General features: G+C 37.8%; 1 protein-coding gene across 3 annotated transcripts in view; it reads left to right on the forward strand.

The window, feature by feature from the left end:
• Positions 1–15,537, forward strand: part of FBXO3 (F-box protein 3) — a 34,072-nt gene extending 18,535 nt beyond the window's left edge. The window contains exons 5-11 of one of the 3 annotated variants that reach the window (XM_032166300.2): positions 216–420; positions 1,988–2,033; positions 4,858–4,942; positions 5,803–5,925; positions 7,568–7,683; positions 9,164–9,354; positions 14,395–15,537. In XM_032166300.2, coding sequence (XP_032022191.1) covers positions 216–420; positions 1,988–2,033; positions 4,858–4,942; positions 5,803–5,925; positions 7,568–7,683; positions 9,164–9,354; positions 14,395–14,571 — 943 coding nt within the window. In that variant the 3' untranslated portion in view covers positions 14,572–15,537. Of the gene's footprint in view, positions 1–215; positions 421–1,987; positions 2,034–4,857; positions 4,943–5,802; positions 5,926–7,567; positions 7,684–9,163; positions 9,355–10,425; positions 14,369–14,394 lie in introns of those variants that run through there. The other 2 variants (XM_058446546.1, XM_032166301.2) reach the window with 2 other exon arrangements.
• Positions 15,538–19,791: the final 4,254 nt, after the last annotated feature.

Here is a 19,791-nt window from a genome sequence, read left to right on the forward strand (position 1 = left end):
TTAATTTTCAATTTAAATCAGAATCTTTTTTCCAATCAAAAGAGTTTGAATTAAATATTTAGAAATTATAGTGCTTTGGGTATTCCTGATTTGGAATTGTCATGTTAATTAGTACTTATAAAGTTGTGAGTGGGAAATTATTATTCACCAGAAAGATGAAGCACAGCTCTTTGGCACTGCCGTGTATTACATGTTTGAGTCTGTATGCTCCTCAGGTTATTGGGAAGCATGGCACTGTCTAATCACTATCGTTCTGAAGATTTGTTAGACGTCGATACAGCTGCCGGAGGATTCCAGCAGAGACAGGGACTGAAATACTGTCTCCCTTTAACTTTTTGCATACATACTGGTTTGAGTCAGTACATAGCAGTGGAAGCTGCAGAGGGCCGAAACAAAAATGAAGTTTTCTACCAATGTCCAGTAAGTAGAACGTGTGTTTAAATATGGCATTAAGATGTGTTCTGATGGTTGTATAAATGCATGCATTAGGTATTTTCAGGATTGTAGAATGGGTTTAGAATATTATGCATTTTAGTTATAGACCTCTCTAACTAGAGTTAATATTCTGACATAACGGCATGGAACCCAAGAGAAAACTTGACAGTTGGACATAAAAAACTAGTGTATATACAGAGGAAAAGCTGTGATTTGTCTTAAGGTATTTTAAGGAAAATTAATGAGGAGCTTTTTGTTGAAGTAATTAATTGTAATATGTGTTTCAGACTTTCCAAAAATTTAGCCTTTGAACATCCTTTGATTCATGCTTTTTTTTTTTTTTTTGAGGCGGAGTCTCACTCTCGCCCAGGCTGGAGTGCAGTGGCACGATCTCCGCTTATTGCAAACTCCGCCTCCCGGGTTCGCAGCATCCTCCTGCCTCAGCCTCCCAAGTAGCTGGGACCACAGGCGCCCACCACCACGCCCGGCTAATTTTTTGTGTTTTAGTAGAGACGGGGTTTCACCGTGTTAGCCAGGATGGTCTCGATCTCCTGCCCTCATGATCCGCCCGCCCCGGCCTCCCAAAGTGCTAGGATTACAGGCGTGAGCCACCACACCCAGCTGATTCATGCTTTGAGTGCAGTAGAAACTTTTAAAACTTTGTTCAGTGGGTATTTGACATATCGAAAAATGTAGTTCTTTTTTAGGAGACTTTTATTGTTTTAATGTAACCACAGAAATACAGTATTGTTTCATTTAATAAAAATGAAAAAATAATTTTCAGTTATCAGTAATTTCTCAGTTACACAACCTCTGCCTTCATTTTTGCCTAGATATGAACTTTTTACTTAAAAAAGGAATTTAAAATAGAAAATTCTAAATTTTGGCTGGGTGTGGTGGCTCGCGCCTGTGATCTCAGCACTTTGGGAGGCTGAGGCGGGTGGATCAACTGAGATCAAGAGTTTGAGACCAGCCTGGCCATCATGGCGAAACCCCACCTCTACTGAAAAAAAAAACACACAAAAATTAGCCAGGTGTGGTGGCGTACACCTTAGTCCCAGCTACTTGGGGAGGCTGAGGCAGGAGAATTGCTTGAATCCAGGAGGCGGAGGTCATAGTGAGCTGAGATCGAGCCATTGCACTGCAGCCTGGGCAACAGAGCAAGGCTCCCTCTCAAAAAAAAAAAAGAAAATGCTTTTCATGGTTGAGACATGTGACTCTGTATAACATTTGACGTATTTAAAGAGCTTTTGTAGCTTTTAACTTTTTAAAGCATTTTCATACTTTTTCTCATTTTTTCCTTGATGTCTCTGTAAGGTTGTAGGGTGGTAGCTTGGTCTCTCCATTTACTGAAAGAAGTGAGTAACCTAGAACTGTTCAGATCTCTTGACTGATTCAGAACCCTTTCTTCTAGGATAATAAGCCATATGTCTTCTTATCTCAACTTTATTTTTATCTGTTTTGCCTCGTCTCCAGGGAAAGATACAGATAATGAACAATGAAAAATTAAGTAAAATATGTTTTTATCGATTGTATTCTTTTTCTCACCTAGGACCAAATGGCTCGAAATCCAGCTGCTATTGACATGTTTATTATAGGTAGGAAAGAAAAAAGTCTTTTTTCCCCCTTCTTCTTCTTCCTGGATATAATAAAAAAATTAAAATGGTAAAAACTTTTTCAGCTACTTCAGCAGCTGGCAATTTCATACTTGGATTTCTTTAAGGTTTGCTGGTTTACAAAGTACCGCATCTAGGTTTTCATTAGAACCGTTTTTGTATTGAATATTTTTAATTTTGAAAAAAGCCAATCCATATACAATCTCATGCTCTGAGGACTCTTCTATAAGGCAATGAAATACGTAGAATTGCTGTGAATGTGTATGTACTTTTCTTAACACGCACATGTATTATTCATTATATTCATGTATAATTGGAGATACAGATATATAAAGCAACTTTAAACTTTTTCTCTTTTGGTGCTAATGCAGTAGTATTAAGATACTAAGTCACGTTAGAGACCTCCAAAGCAACAGTCTTTAGGGACTAATATAAACTCTATGCCTCATAAACTCCTTGGTACAACTAGTTTTTCTTGGCCTTAAAAGAGTATTTCTTTTAGGTTTTGAGAACCCTTCAATTTGTAAGTAACTACAGCTCACCCCTTTGCTATTTATCCCGTCTTGTCTTGTTTGGATTTTGATCATCTAGAGAAGCTTCCTCCAGACTGTCCATTCTGCTTTTTAAGATTACTGACTGACATATATTAAACATCTCCATATATAAATAGTAAAGGGTCCTTGTAGACTGAGGCATTTGTATTCAATTCTGTCTTCTCATTGGAACTTTGAACAATGTATAAGTCTCTATTTGTTCCATACTATGGCACATTCCACGTTCATGGTGTACTTCACAATATCAAGATCTCACCCTTACCTAGTAAGTTATAAAAAGCTTTTAAATGTAGGTCCTAGCTTTCAGCTCACTCTGACTCATGTGGTCTCTGGTTTCTAAGTTAAGCACCCTCTGGAGGTTTTTCCTGTGCTCGTTGCCCTTGTTGGTATTTTTGCATAGCACACACTTTCAGAGATTACCATAGTGGCTGTGGTCCAGCAGTGCTGCTCAGTTTATAAATGGAAGGCAGCCGAGTGCTAAGGTAAGCTGCAGCCCAGCCTCTGTGAGTTCCTTAGTCTTAGTTTGGTGCTCTACTGACATAGTATGTAGAACCTCACCACTCTAGCAGAGTACTAAGGTGTAATAATACTATGCCAGTAGCTGGGATTTCTCTTAAAATGGGAGAGCAAAGCAAAAGATTGAGAGACACTGAGAAGAGACGAGGTGGGAAGTTAATGCAGGGAGCTTCCTTTCAGCTGCCTTGGTAAAGCTCCAGAACCATCAGAGAGACCCCAACACATGGGCTTACTTTAAAAGGTAAATTACCTTAGAACATATAAATTGCATCTTGATTCAACTAAGTTTGCTTAGACTGGTAACACACAAAATGGCATATCCTGGTGTTCAGTGTACTATTAATAGATATTTAGGAAAACTGGAATCTGTCAGATAAGTTTAGTAGTGAATGCGGCCTAGTCTGTCCTCATCTTAAAGAATACACTCTGGTACATATTGTAATAAAATAAGGTAGATTAAAATACACCATGCCAATTTTTTTATGCAAACCACAAATTTGTTTTTACTTACATAACTTTTTTCCACAAAATATACATATATATGATTTTTAAAAACTTTCAGAGAAAGTACTAGTGCTAAAAACGTAAAATTATACCCTCTATGAATTTTAATGACATTATTTATATAGCTTCTTAATATCTTAACGTAGGTACATGATCAGCGAACCTTGAATACAATAGTGTTTAATAAATAATGGGTCAGAATGGGTCATTAATAGATATTGAGGAAAGAGCCAACTATTAAAGTTTCCCTTCTCTCAGCTGATGCCTTTTAAAAATTTAAAGCCTTGTACCCTTAGATATAAGCCAAATTGTATCTTCTATCATTCCCTAAATAGAATAATTAGTAAACACTATAAATTTAGCATCTGACATTTAGTGTGACAGAGTGTAGAAACTGGGTTAATTGAAACCAGATTACAAAGAAATTCATTGTTGAACAACATTAATTAAAGGACTAATATATTCTAGGCACTGAGATGTATTAACAGTAAATAATGGGGGGTCTGACAGAGTTGTTAAATATTACCTAGAAGGGGTAAACATTATTAATTCATGTAAATACTTGTTATAATCTAATCCTTAGATCACAGATATATGGTCTGGACTAGACTGTTCCAGTAATCCTTTTCTGCTTTGAGCTGGTCACTAAGAATATGGAGGACCGCTGTGCAATTAAATCTATAGTAGTGTGCAACTAGACCACTTTGGGATTGGCCCGATGCACAGAACTCCACAATGCCTTGTCCCTGGTAGATGTCCAGACTGAGCCTGGCTTCTGCCAAAATTTTGTGCTTGAGTCAGGATGTACCTGGACCAGGGACATCTGAGAATAGGTGCTGATATTTTTCTTGTAGTTTCTTCCTAGACATAAGCTGTATTTTCTTTGTTCTATATGTTTAATAAATTACAGACAGAAGGCTTTTCATTCTTGTACCAGAATGAATTAAAGTTTAAAATTTGATTAATTATAAGTGTAAAAAAATAGCTCGAAGGTCGTTGGAGGATTCTCTAACAATAGTTGGGGGGATGAAGAGGGGGAGAATCCCAAGGAAATAAGGTGGATAGAATTGAGAATAGAAATTGATCTTATAAATGATTAGTACAATTATATCTATAAATGTTTCTAGTTTTGGTGTCACATTCTAAAGTATAGAGGAATTACAATTGTTTCCTGTATAGATTTTACAAAACTATTTGTTCTTTTCTTTTTTTCTCCCTTTCCTGGTTTATAGGTGCTACTTTTACTGACTGGTTTACCTCTTATGTCAAAAATGTTGTATCAGGTGGCTTCCCCATCATCAGAGACCAAATTTTCAGGTATTTTATTTGGGTCTTTTTGGATTGAAATGATTGTAAATCAGAGAAAAATGATAAGTCACAGATCATGAAATGAAGTTTCCCAAGAAGGTTGATAATAGAACCTCTCTGTTGAGGTTGATAATAGAAGATTATCTTCAGTCTCACTATTTTATTCTCACTTTAAAGCCAAACATCTAAATGCTTAGACAACTGGTATTTTTCCTGTCTGGAAGAATCAAGAAAAAGCTGATTTTGATTTAGAAACTATGGATTAATAGTATCTGTATAATTTATTTTTGAAAAAAACCAAAAAGTTATTTGGCAACTGATAGATTTATTATGAATAGCAAGTCATTAACTGTTAATTCCTGGCAAATATTTATTATCTCTAAATGGAACATTCAGGTATTGTAGGGAGTATTGGAGGTAATATTGGTTCATAATAGCCTGGTTGGCAGAAATGATAGATTGATTATACGTTAGAGGCTTCTGAGAACAGCATACTTGCACATTTTGATTGTCAGAGCCATCATTTAGCATTGGACATCATGTAGCTGGGTTTTCAGATGTCCCAGAAGTTTCCTTAGCCCTGGAAACTGAATAAGCTCATTTTTGTTTCCAAGCTAATTACCAATCCATTATTTGAACCACTGATCACTGAACCTTGATTGCTGTCATTACTGATCCAGAGTCTCCAAGGTTTTGTAGTTTGTTTCTAGTTTCCTTCTAAGTTTAATAGGACTATACCCAAATATTATTGAACTTTTCTGGGTCTGAAATATGATTTAAATTTTTCGTCCTAAAGTATAACCTATTTTGCATTGTATCTTTTAAATCCTGTAGTTGATTTTAAAATGTTTAATTTTTAAATTACCTAGATATGTTCACGATCCAGAGTGTGTAGCAACAACTGGGGATATTACTGTGTCAGTTTCTACATCGTTTCTGCCAGAACTTAGCTCTGTACATCCACCCCACTATTTCTTCACATACCGAATCAGGTGAGAATTTTAAATGGGGTCGCCTTTCAGTTAATGGTAGGATATATCCAATGGACAAGTTGCCATTGTCCCATTTGACATGATATGTAAGACACATTTTGAAAGAACTTGCTGAAGTTTGGAGGAAAGTGGATACATTTTCTACAAGATAGTGTTCATGGAGGACTTTGACTTCATATTAACCTCTAAGTTAAGTTATTTCTTGAAAATATACTGGGTACTAAGTATTGTGCCAGGTACTATGGAAAGGGACCACTAAGTTGTAGTCGTCATTAAAGCTCTAAGTTGTAATGCATTCTAGAAGCTGTCAAATTGCCATAATAAAGTCATGCATTTTAAATTTCATCTGGCCTATGTATATTCAATTAAAAAATCGAATAAATGTGTATTGAGTGCTTCCTGGATGTCAGACATAGTGTTAGACATTGAATTTTATTAAATAAGAAGCAAATATTTTAAATTTACGTTAGTTAGAAGTATTCTGTGCTATGACACAAAGATAACTCATTGCCCTAAGGGATTAAGGATACTGTGTTTTAAAATATATTTTTATATATTTTATGTTATATATAAGTATATTTTAAAATACACATACATGCATATATGCATACTGGAAGTATTTTAGTAAAATATAACTACCAGGAAGCATCCTAGGATTTAGATACTGTATGCAACCTTTGCTATATCCAAGTACACATGTATAGATATTTGTTGTTTACTTGTTTGATTTAGATCCTGCCTAGGATTGAGATGTGCTCAAAATAAAAATACCAACACATACTTAGAGGGTACTCAAAGTGAAAATAAGAGGCACCAGATTCCTAGGGAAAGGAGAAAGTGATAGCATTGGGAAACAGAGTCAAAGTGTAATCCCAGGCTGGACGTGGTGGCCCACGCCTATAATCGCAGCACTTTGGGAGGCCAAGGTGGGAGGATTGCTTGAGCTTGGGAGTTCAAGACCAGCCTGGACAACATAGTGAGACCTTGTCTCTACAAAAATTTCAAAAAAAATTAGCCAGGTGTGGTGGCACGTGCCTGTAGTCCCCAGCTACTAGAGGAGCTGAGGTGGAAGGATGGCTTCAGCCTATGAGGTCAAGGCTGCAGTGAGCCCAAGATTACGCCAGTGCACTCCAGCCTGGGTGGCAGAGTGAGACCCTGTCTCAAAAAAAAAAAAGTGTAATCCCAGTAACTGGTGATGTCTTGCCTTAAACTGTCTAGAAACTAATGGAAAAAAGGGAAATGGGTTGTATAGTCTTATGCAGTAAAAGAGAGACTTTCAATTCTCCAGAAGTTTTTCATGGCACTATATTCTAGAAAGCATTTGCCAAATTGATCTTTATTTGAACAGCCAAAGATTGTTGTCACCATTATGTTGCACATTTTATGTTGCCCTTTCTGTTGTTGATCCACACTGACAGTCAAATGCATAAGTTGAGTGAAAGCATTTTTGTAGGGGGATCAAGTTAATGAAGCCAGTATCTTTGAGAACTTAGAAAAATAGATGGCTAACATGGACTTTGGGTTGGGTTTCTTAATTTTTTGGAAATTTTTCTTCATAGTATTAGCCTGAATACTGTATTTCTTAAACCAAAGAAACAAAGAAGCCAGATTTTTGTCTCTACCACCCCATTCCCTTCTCTAGGATTGAAATGTCAAAAGATGCACTTCCTGAGAAGGCCTGTCAGTTGGACAGTCGCTATTGGAGAATAACAAATGCTAAGGGTGACGTGGAAGAAGTTCAAGGACCTGGAGTAGTTGGTATGGAACCCAAGATTTAGGTTTATACATTAATTCCTTAGAAGAAATTTTAGACTTTGCATCATAAATATAACATATAAAGGTCATTATCCTATTAATTTAATCCCTTAAGCATTAACTTTTCTAAAATAATAGCAAACTCAGTTATTCAGGGATTGATTTCCCTTTCTGTGGATCACCTGGGGTTCTTTCTTTTCCTTCTTTTATTTTTTTTTAACTGGTTCATTATTCATTATATTTTGTGGGTTAGAACACATAGGGCAGAAAGGGGGAAATAAATTTTGTATTGGTCATGTTTTTTGAAGTTTGGGGGGAAATGTTAAAATTAGTGGCATGAATTTTTATTGTTTGTGGATTTCAGTCACTTCAGTTCTGGTTACCATTGTCATTTGGCTTTCTTAAAGATTATGATTATCTGAAGTCTCTGAGCCCTCAGATTCTTCAGGTTTGAATATACGTTCCAGGAAAATAACGTATTTATGCTATGTACTTCTGTTATCAGTCCTAAGCATATGCAGAATTCAGTTTAAGGTTTTCTAAATTCATTGCCATGAATACATCTACATGTTTACTTAACAAATTTTTTTCCTGGGCTTGAGTCCAGGAATTTTTTCTGGATCTAGTGCTAAGAGAGAGGCTTTATTAAAGCCACAGTTCTTTTTCTGCCATTTGGTCCAGTGGTGTAAGGACTCTCCCTTGTGAGTGCCATTTTGTCTGGTCTGAATGCTTAGGATGCATCTTCACAATTTTATATTGTTGTTTCTTGCTACTTTAAAAATATTTAGATTACCTTATCTCTGTTTGAACTGGTATCTGTGATGCTTTTTATTACTCATGTCTTAAAGATTGTGTCTTCAATGCCTCAAAGCTTTTTGAAAAAGAAACATGCCTGTTCTGTTTTTTTTTTTTTTTTTTTTTACTAGATATTTCCCACTTTCTACATTGTAGGGAATTTGAGGAATACATTTAAAAAATGTTGAGCGGGCTAGGCACAGTGGCTCACGCCTGATATCCCAGAACTTTGGGAGGCCAAGGTGGGCGGATCACCTGAGGTCAGGAGTTTGAGGCCAGCCTGGCCAATGTGGCAAAACCCTGCCTCTACTAAAAATACAAAAATGAGCCGGGCATCGTGGCAGGCGCTTGTAATCCCAGCTACTCAGGAGGCTGAGGTGGAAGAATAGCTTGAGCCCGGGAGGTGGAGTTTGCAGTGAGCTGGGATCACGCCACTGCACTCCAGCCTGGGCAACAGAGAAAGACTCTGTCTCAAAAAAAAATAAAAAAAAAAAAGTCAAGAGGAATAAAATACCTACTCATTGTCCTATCACTGTTAACATTTTGTAACGTTTTCTTTTGGAATTTTTTTCCTAACTGTGCATTTACTATTACATAGTTTACATAATACCATGGAGACCATACTTTATTTTTTGTAATAAAGAAATGAATTTTATACTTTGGTTTATTGTTACTGTTTTCCCTGCAGGTGAATTTCCAATCATCAGCCCAGGTCGGGTATATGAATACACAAGCTGTACCACATTCTCTACAACATCAGGATACATGGAAGGATATTATACCTTCCATTTTCTTTACTTTAAAGACAAGATCTTTAACGTTGCCATTCCCCGATTCCATATGGCATGTCCAACATTCAGGGTGTCTATAGCCCGATTGGTAAGTTAAATTTTCCTCTAGTGCTGATTTACATGACTTTGTAGGGTTAACACTGCAGATAAGGCAGGCAAGTAGTTAGTTTATAAATAGTGTTCCAGAGAACCCTAGAGATTTTGAGGAAGTATCTTGGGGGTCATGTGAATTTGTTGAGAGAAATGGACAAGTAAATGAGGCTCCATAGTCTCTAACCAGAGAATTTCTGCTGTTTTAAGGATTCAACTTGTTTTTCACTGTTCAATGGCCTAAATGTAGATTATGAGAAATACCACATTAGACCAGTTAGAATCAGCTTTAAGACTGGGAAAACAACTTCTTACAGTGTTTTTGCTCAAACTTCCAATTTAATGTCAAATAAACAAATAGTCCATAAAGTTCATTATAAAGAAAATTTAATGTGTAGATGTGTACTTTTGGCAGTCTCTCTGGGATCATTTCTTAAGTCAACTAGGTATATTTTTAAAAATCTCATTTTTAGGGTTACCTTATGACAAGTGTAACAGTAAGTCCAACCTTAGAGACTATAACATGATTAAAGAAAATTATGAAGCTCCAGTTATACAATGGGGATAAAATATGAATGATATACCCAGAATGCAATTGAGTTGTAGGTGTTGAATCTTTGGAAAATGCCCTCTAGCTTCTGGAATGACCCTGATGGATGGGTATAAGTTTGGAAAGATGGACATGATATTAATCTGACCCAGAGCTGACACATTTTCAACTCCAGTTCGAAAAGAGAAGGGTGATAGTGAGATTTTGGGCCATTACCTGTGTGGCATATCTAGTGAAAAGAATCTACAGTGTGCATTTGGAAGTGAAGATTTAGCTTTCTTCCCAGTGGAGGAATGCCAGAAACTGTATTTCCAGTACTGGGAATTTGCTACTTCGCATAACAGAATTCCTTTTTTGACTGGCCCAGTATCTGTATGAGTTTGGAATAATCTTATCCTTAAATGTTTGATATGATTCATCAGTGAAGTTATCTGGGGCTAGAGTTCTGTTTGTGGGAAAATTTTGAAATTTGAATTTAATTTTTTTAATATTCATATTTTCTATTTCTTCTTGTTTCAGTTTTGGTAATTTGTGCCTTTCAAGGAATTTGTCCATTCCATCTAAATGTTGAATTTATTGGTATAAAGTTATTGACAGTATTCCCTTGATACCCTTTTAATGGCTACAAAAGCCATAGTCACATGTCCTCTTTTGTTCTTAATATTGTTAATTTATATCTTCTCTTTTGTTCATTGCTTTAGCTAGGGGTTTGTAATTTTTATTGATCATTTAAAGGAGCAACTTTTGGTTTTACTAATTTTCTCTATTTGCTTATTTTCTATCGCATTGATTTCTGCAGTTATCTTTATTTCTTTCCTTCTACTTTGAGTTTAATTTGCTTTTCTTCTAGCTTTTTTAAGGTAGAAGTTTATATTAGTTATTTTAGACCTTTTCTGTCTCTAAGCACTGTTTTAGCTGCATTTCACAAGTTTTGATGTGTTTTCATGAAAGCGTAGTTCAAAATAGTGTTAGATTTCCCTTGTAATTTAATTTTGATCTATGACTTTTCTAGAAATGTGTTAATTTTCAAACATTTGGGGAGTTTTCAGTTATCTTTTAGCTATTGATTTTTTAAATTTATTGTGGTTAGAGAATTTGCTCTGTATTTTCAATCCTAAATGTTTTATGGTCCAAAATTATGGTTTATCTTGGTAAATGATCCTTGTATATTTGAAAATAATGTACATTCTGCTATTTTGGAGAATATTATTCTATAAATGATAGGTCAAATTGGTTGACAGTTTTTTTCAAGTCTTCTGTATACTTGCTGTTTTTTGTTTTTTGTTTTTTTTTGGTCTTTGTCCTATCAACAAGTGAGAGATGATTGTTGAAATCTCCAAATATAATTATAGTTTTTTGTTTCTCTTTTTAGTTCTGTCAGGTTTGCTTCATGTATTTTGAAGCTGTATAATTATATGCAAATATGCTAAGGATTATTATGTATTTTTAATGACATAATTCTTTCATCATTATGAAATCTCCGTCTTTATCGCTGATAATATTCCTTGTCCTAAAGTTCAAAGAGCATTGAGGTTTGTTTTGGCAGGCAATTGAGTTACTATTGGGTCAACTTGATCCTTTGGAATCTTGTTTGTTTTTAATGTTTGTTAGGGTGGGTGTAAAGTAGTCTTTATTTAAGGACAGTGGTTGTCAACTTTCAGTCTCATGACCCCCTGAAACTCTAAAAGCTTACTGAGGACTCCGAAGAATTCTTGCTTATGTGGATTGTATTAACACTTACCATATCAGAAATTAAAACTGAGAAAGTTTTATAATATTTACTTATTAGTTCCTTTTCAAATGACAATAATAAACCCATTTCATGTTCAGCTCTCTCTTAACTATGTTCTTTCTTACTAGTTTTCATTTCCTTCTAACCACAAATAAACATATAAAATCTTGACCTGCCTTGTGGAAAATGTTTTCTCTCAAGGATGAGAAATAAAATGAGAATTCTGGACTTACTTCTTATCAACATTAAAAAAGCCATGGGGGTTGTATTTGTTGACCTTTCCTGTTTGAATATTAGTTTCCTGATACGGAGAATTGTTCTGCTTTTTCGTCCTCTACCGGTCTGGTTAATTTGTAGGCTTAACACTTCCTTTTTCTTTCTCCTTGGAATGCCTCTTGGAAATACGCATTAGTTGGTCTTATGTCTTTCCTTGGTCTAGGTGGTGTGTGTGTTTGGCTTGTTTGGGGCACTTTTAGAGGCTCCAGCTGCACATTTCCACTCCTCTCTGTGTGTTCCTCTCTGCATCTGCTGTGTGTGTGTGTGTACACTTTTCTTCTGAGCAATCTTTCTCCTTAGCCACACTGAGTTCTTTAACAGTTTTTCTGTTTTCTTCTTCATTAAGATAATCAATAATCATACTACTCAGATATCATGTTTTAGAACTTCCTAAGCCTTTCCCTTTCCCACCTTTTGGACCTCCTAACTGAATTTCAAAGTCTTCATTCCTTAGATTAAAAAAATAAATCCAAAGATAAAAAGAACGTAATGTCTTATAAGTCATATCAGTGTATATTTTCTGTTATTGTTGTTAGTGTTATAATAAATCCTAAGTGACACAATTCCTTTCTCCTACATTAATTCATTTGCTTGTACAACAACTATTTATTGAATACTGTTATAAACAATATAATCAAATTCCCTGCCTTGGAATTCCAATTCGAAGAGACAAACTGTAACAATAAACACTATGTCCTTATATTAAGTAGTAATAAGTGCTGTGGAGAAACAGCAGAGTAAAGGGGATAAAGAACATATTGTTAGGTTGTTCTAATATAAAGATGCGTCAGGAGAGGCCTTGGTGACATTTAAGCTGAAACGTGAAAGGAGCAGAGGGAATTAGGTGGATATGTGGGAGACGAGTGTTTGAAGCAAAGGAGCAGCACGTGTGGAGGTTCCAAAACAGTAATGTGCTTGGTGTGCTTGACCCAAGGAGGCCAGTGTAGCTGGAGTGCAGTGAACAGGGAGAGGGGCTGGAGATGAGATCAGAGGGATAATGGGGTGCTGGGTCACGTAACACCATAAAAGCCTTGGTGGAAGGACTCTGGCTGACATCACGCCCCAAGTTGCCCCATACTTTCCAGAATACCAAGTAGGTCCTTGCTGTTCAGAATTCTGTTCAATGTAGCAACCCCTCCCATTGCATCTTCAAATGTGTGAGAGAGAACATTGACAGCAGAGTAAGTCATGGCTTGATTACAGACATTGCATGGGCGGAATTGACACTTCCAAGATATTCAGATGCATGTTCAACATCACTACTGTCCTAATCTGAGAGCCTCCAAATAGGTAATTTTAAAATAGAGGCTGTCATTTCCTTCCAGTGTGGGTTGATCTTAGGTGTGTACTTATAATGAATCGGCAAAGTGACACTGTGATTTCTGAGTTAGAAAAAGGTAATATTCCTTCAGCCTAGGGTTCTGTCTTTCTCTCCTGGGACATGTGTCTTTGACACTCTGAGCCACCATGTAAGAAGTCCAGCTACCATGAAGCCGTCATGCAGAAGAGACCATGTAGAGACATCACATAGAGATAGAGGGAGGCACCCAGGAGCCCCAGCTGTTTCAGACTCCAGATATTTGGATCATCCTGCGCGGGTACCAGACATGTGAATGAAGAAGCTTGTGAGATGACTGCAGTTCCAGCTACCATCTGACTGCAACATCACGGGACACCCCAACCCAGAACCACCCCACTGAATACTTCCCAAATACCAACCCACATGAACCATGAGAGATAATGACTATTGTTGTTTCAAGCCACTAAAAAAATAAAAATATTTTTTAAAAAAGTAGAGGCTACTGATGGTTGAATTGAAATGATGTGTCTTTATGGTAGGAGCTCAATAAAAATCTTAGATCTCTTATTGACAGTGCATAAAAGTTACCAGTAGAGGTCATACTTGATTAATATTTTCATATCCTCTTTTCTGTAAGTATATAGCTTAATAATTATTCAGTATATGAATATAAGCTCAGTAAAACTGTATCTTGGATTGTTACAAGTGGTCTGTTTGCTACCTTCTATGAATTACCAACTGCTGTATAAAAAGTACTGGCTTAGTGAAATATTTACCCTTAAAACCATACTGAGCTGGGCTGGGTCGCATGCACCTATAGTCCCAGCTACTCGGGAGGCTGAGGTGGGAGAACTGCTTGAGCCCAGGAGTTCGAGGCTAGCCTAGGCAACATAGCAAGAACTTGTCTCTAAGAAAAAATAAATAATTTTTTTAAAAAGAAGATCTTCCATTAAACAACAACAACAAAAACCACACTGAGCATTATTTAACACAAGATACAGAATCCACTCCAGAATCTTGCTTCAGCATGTGTGTTGTGAAAATCCACGGTTCAAGTCTATGGAAATTCATATTTGGCGTGTCTGGCTGTTTGAATTCTAGATAAATGAGAATTTACATGAAATAACTGTAAAAAAGTGATAGATGCTTTTCTTATCAAAAGATTGTTTTCTCTTTCAAGGAAATGGGTCCTGATGAATATGAAGAGATGGAAGAAGAGGAGGAGGAGGAAGAGGAGGAAGATGAGGATGATGATTCAGCAGATATGGATGAATCAGATGAAGATGATGAAGAGGAGAGACGGAGGAGAGTCTTTGATGTTCCCATTCGGAGACGCCGCTGCTCACGCCTCTTTTAGCAAGCCTTCTGCTGATGGAAGCACTAGGATGACTCTAGGCTGTTAAATCGATTTCTCAATAATGTAAATAACTAAATTGTTCTCTGCATATAGCAGGAAAACTAGCATGAAATATTGTTTCAGGCCCTGGGTTCTATGTGACACTACATTAGGAATTGGATTGTTTGGGTTTGCTTTGTGTTTTTGAGGTAGAGGAGGAAATGGGAATCTTTTTTTTCTCTTCCAGGAGTCAATGGAATAATAGTTCTCTAGCTAAGGAATGGACATACCTTTGTTTTAAAATATTTTTTACTTACAAAAATCTAGAAATGGAGAGGGAACTGTTTTGAATAAGGATTTAAAATACCTGCACAAGGATAGAGAGAAACTATGTGACTGATTCTGTGAAAAGACTTCTTGCAGTTGTGAGTTTAGAAATGATCAAAATTTGTAATTAGGCTAATCCATTTAGTGATTCCTAATATTTTGTACTCACAGAGAACTAATTGACTAAACAACTTGAATGCTAGTGGTTTGTCCTTAGACAATCTGTCTTTGAATTTAAAGTCTTTATCGCTAAGACCTTGACTTTAAAATTTTTCATCACTACAACCTTGAATTTAATTTCAGGTCTTCAACATGATGACCTTGGATTTAATTTAAAGTCTTCAACACTATGCGCTTTATCATATTATTCACAGATGCATTTTTGAAATGTAGTATGTAAAAGTATGTAATGTGCTGTTTATCAACAAAAGATTGTTCACAACATCTCATGTAGTTTAAATTTGTAAATGCTGCTTCTGTTTTGGTTCTCCTTTATACACTTGACTGTCTTTGTGATAAGTGACACGGATTTTATGTTAGGATTAAGTATGTTTTCCTGAAACTTGGATTTTTTTTTTTTGTAATTATATAATTGAGAGTTAAGAATGAAATCCTTTAAGTGTTAAAAACTCACATTTTAAAAGCAAATTTTGGTTCCAATTCTGTATTTTGTATAATTGCCTATTTTCCATAAACTAATATTAGTCAGCCTTTGCTTTTAAGGTAGAAGATGGGATGGATTCTTGCTGACCTGCTGCAAAAGTAGCCGGTCCACTCAAAGTCATCTCCTAGCTTTGACTGTACCGTCTTGTGTGCTCCACCATCCATTTTCCCCAAAAAACAGTTATTTTGTAGAGAAAACTAAGAAAAGGAAGTGGCATTCAAGGCTAAGCAGCTGCCATTGGGGACCATGAAGACAAACTTACTCTTTCATATTCACACATGTCAAGATGTTCTGAAATAGACTAAGTCATTTTTCATGTTTACTTTTCGTTTAATAGAGTATAATCAGGCTATCAAAGCCTATTATGGCTATCTTTTTTTTTTTTTTTTTTTTTTTTTTTTTTGAGACGGAGTCTCACTCTGTGGCCCAGGCTAGAGTGCAGTAGCGTGATCTTGGCTTACTGCAAGCTGTGCCTCCCAGGGTCACGCCATTCTCCTGCCATAGTCTCCCAAGTAGCTGGGATTACAGGCACCCGCCACCACGGCCAGCTAATTTTTTGTATTTTTAGTAGAGACAGGGTTTCACCATGTTAGCCAGGATGGTCTCGATCTCCTGACCTCATGATCTGCCCACCTCGGCCTCCCAAAGTGCTGGGATTACAGGCGTGAGCCACCGCCCCCAGTGGCTATCCTTTTTTGAAAAAAAGTCAATTGTCTTTGTTTAGTTTGTTATAACAAAATACCTTAGACTGAGTAATTTACAAACAGTAGAGATTTATTGCTCACAGTTCTGGAGGGTGGGAAGTCCAAGATCAAGGCATCAGCAAATTTGGTGTCTGGTAAGTACCCACTCTCTGCTTCAAAGATGGCACCTTCTTGCCGTGTTTTATGTGGTGGAAAGGGCAAACAAACTTCCTCAGGCCTCTTTTATAAGGGCACTAATCTCCTTCATGAGGGCAGAGCCTAAAGGCCCTACCTCTTAATACTATTGCTTTAGGGATTGGATTTCAACAATTTGGGGGAACAAAAACATTCAGACCATAGCATCAAACCACTTAATTTTTTCAAAACCGAACTTTTCCAATAAAGCAGTAATCAAAAACTAGTAAATCTTGGCAATTAAAGCTGGCCCTGGAATCCCTTGCCGTTTTTTCTTTCTCTTTTCTGGATGACCTCTCTATTTCCAGAGTACTTACGATGCCCCAAATCTCCCTTCCAACCCTGTCTAACCCTTGCTCCTCAGAATGCTTTGATTTGCTTTATCCTCTCATCAGGGTTCACATTCTCTTAGTATGTTGAATGAGTGACCTCTAGTTCATACTGAGGTGTAGTTTTTTATTTGTTTTTTCTGACAGTCTCTCTGTGTCTCCCAGACTGGAGTGCAGTGGCATGATCTTGGCTGACTCCAACCTCTGCCTCCCAGGTTCAAGTGATTCTCATGCCTTGGCCTCCAGGGTAGCTGGGATCACAGGTGCGCACCACCATGCCCTTTTTGCATTTTTAGTAGAGCCAGGGTTTCACTACATTGACCAGGCTGGTCTCAAACTCCTGCCTTCAAGTGATCCTCCTGCCTCCGGCTCCCAAAGTGTTGGGATTACAGGCATGAGCCACCACGCCCGGCCTAACGTGAAGTTTGTTGGTAACAAGCTTCTGTATTTTCTGCTATTGGCAAGAATGCTTATTCACATGTAACAGGAATTTAACAGTTGGCATTAACATTGCCCAAACCAGACTCTACTTTTGGTGGAGAAAAGGCCATTTCTGGCTCTGAGGCCCCTTGAAAACACAACCGATTTTTTTTACTAATTTCTCTGAGGTTTGATGTATCACTAGAATAAGACAAATACCTAAATTAACAGTAGCTTAAATAGTTTGGGGGTGGTTATTCTTGCGAATAGTCAGAGGTAGCTAGTTCAAGGCTGATGTGATGGCACAGTGGTGTTATCAACAGTCCAGATTCGCTCCATCTTTCTGACCTGCCATCCTTAGCACAAGACTTTTCCTCTCGAAGATCATGGTTGCATACTGGCTGCTGCAGGCATATTCACAAAAGGATGATAACAAGGTAAAATGAAGTGGAAAATGAAAAGTGAGGCATGAGGCTGGAGAGGTAAACTAGCCAGGTCTCTAGCAGCTGTGTGGAGGGCAAGCAGGGAAAGGGCAGGGGATGCAGGAATTAACATGGGCAACATGGGGACCTGGTATTAAGGAATTGTAATGGCTCGAGTAACGCAAACTACAGATCTGAATTAGCACAGTAGCAATGTGAAAAAGGAATGAAATTGAGATATTGAAATGGTAAAATAGGCAGGAATGGCTGAGTACATGTGAGGGAGTGGAAGAGGTCAACGTTGATTCCTAGGTTTCTGTCTTCATTTATGAAAAAAATGTAGGAAAAGCAGTCAATCTTTAAAGATGAATTCATATTTGTGCACATTAAGTTCAAGATGTCTGTGGAACATATAAGTGGAGATGTCCAGCAGTCAGCTGGATATGAATATGAAGAGAGGGGGAGTGGTCAGGGATGGAGACTGAGACTTCTGAATCATCTGCAAACATACATCCTGAGGTAAAAGAGTAGATACACTATAGTCTCCCAGGGAGCACACATAACCAGGGTTCTCAGTCTAATCCTGGGACACCAAATTATTAGTGGGTAAAGGAAAAGAATCTCAAGACCAAATGGTCAAGAAACTGGGAACCAAACTGGGAGAGAGTGGCATCTTAGAAGCCAAACGTGTCAACGAAGGAATAGCTAATAGGATGTGTGTAAGGTAATATACACAAAAGAGCTTTGGAAACTATCTTAGGAAATATACAGTATTAGCTGTTTAAGGAGACATGCTTTAAATATCAAAGCAAGTCATCCTGATTTAAAAAACTCCCACTTGTATAGAGGAATACCAGGATTTGAGCACCACCAAATGGAACTCATTCCCTGACATCCCAAAGCCATCAGAATAACAGTAGAAGCATCTAGACAGTTACCATATGATTTTCCCTGCAAGAGATTCAGTAATCTATGATTCCCCCTGCTTAAATTTTATCTCATGCCTTCTTCCCTGACCAGTTCAACACAAGCAGCCCTGAGATGTAATATCTTCTCACCCTGACCCTGTGTCTCACGCTTTCTAACAGAGGCCATCCTCTTGGAGGAAGACTTGTACTTTTGGCCTGTAGCCCCACCCTCCCTCCTATGGCGTTCTTACAGTCAGTTCTGCAGTGAGTGGGACACTTTCCAAATATAATAGCAAATGGAAACTTCTAATTACATCTGCACAAAAAACTAATGTTCCAAATGGTGGTTCCGGTTCTGGTGAGTGCTTATAATTTTTTGTTACTTCAGCATCCATTTTCCAATATGTTTAACTTTTAATAACAGAAGCAAGTCTCAGTCGCCATTGACAGTTTCCAGTACTATACCCCACGCAAATGGCTCTAGCTGGTGGTCAGAGAAAAACATGCAGTGACGTGATAACAGGGCACTACTGCAGCTTCAAACTCTGGTTCAAGTTCCTCCCGCCTCTGCCTTTTCGCCTGCTTGCTTTAAATCCACCAGTTAGAGCTCTCCAGAGGAAACTTAACTGGATAAATTTGCTGGCCCAAAGGTCCGTCCCTCCCTTCCCTCTCCCTGTGCTCCCTGATCTCTCTCTCTCTCTCTGTGTGTGTGTGTGTGTGTGTGTGCGTCCTCTAGACATGCTGTGTACCATCCAGGGTCCGTAAGTACTAAAAACTCTTAAACTTTCACACCGCTGTGTTATTGAAACCATGCCTACAATCCAGTCTCTGAAGGCGAGGCCACCCTGAAGGAACAGACTCATGCAGGCGGATCCCCTGCTCTTGCTCTTCTGTCCTGCCTCTGGTGGCTGCTGGGGAACAGTAGCTACTAGCTAAGTTGAAAGAGACACTCGAAGAGGTTCATTCAAAACACTGGTCCTCGAGCAGCCCAGTAAGCTTTTAAACGCATAACATTTTGTTTGGGTTTCAAACAAGTCACAAGGCACGGATACGGATGCGGCTGCGGCTGATGGCTATTTGGGTGCTGCCCAAGCCTCGCAGTAGGAAGCAGCTTCAGACTGCAGCAGGGCCGCATAGCCAGACAGCCAGGCCCTGGGGCACCCAGGGCACCAGCAAGACGCACAGAAACGTTTTGAAAAACATTTTAATATAATTTAAAAAACATAAAAGGGAAAATCAGAAGTCTTTGGAAGTTTCCTACTGTTTTTATGTCCCATAGCAAATCCGAGGAGG

This window comes from Hylobates moloch, unplaced genomic scaffold (genome assembly GCF_009828535.3).
Source record: "Hylobates moloch isolate HMO894 unplaced genomic scaffold, HMol_V3 SCAFFOLD_11, whole genome shotgun sequence".
NCBI lineage: Eukaryota > Metazoa > Chordata > Mammalia > Primates > Hylobatidae > Hylobates > Hylobates moloch.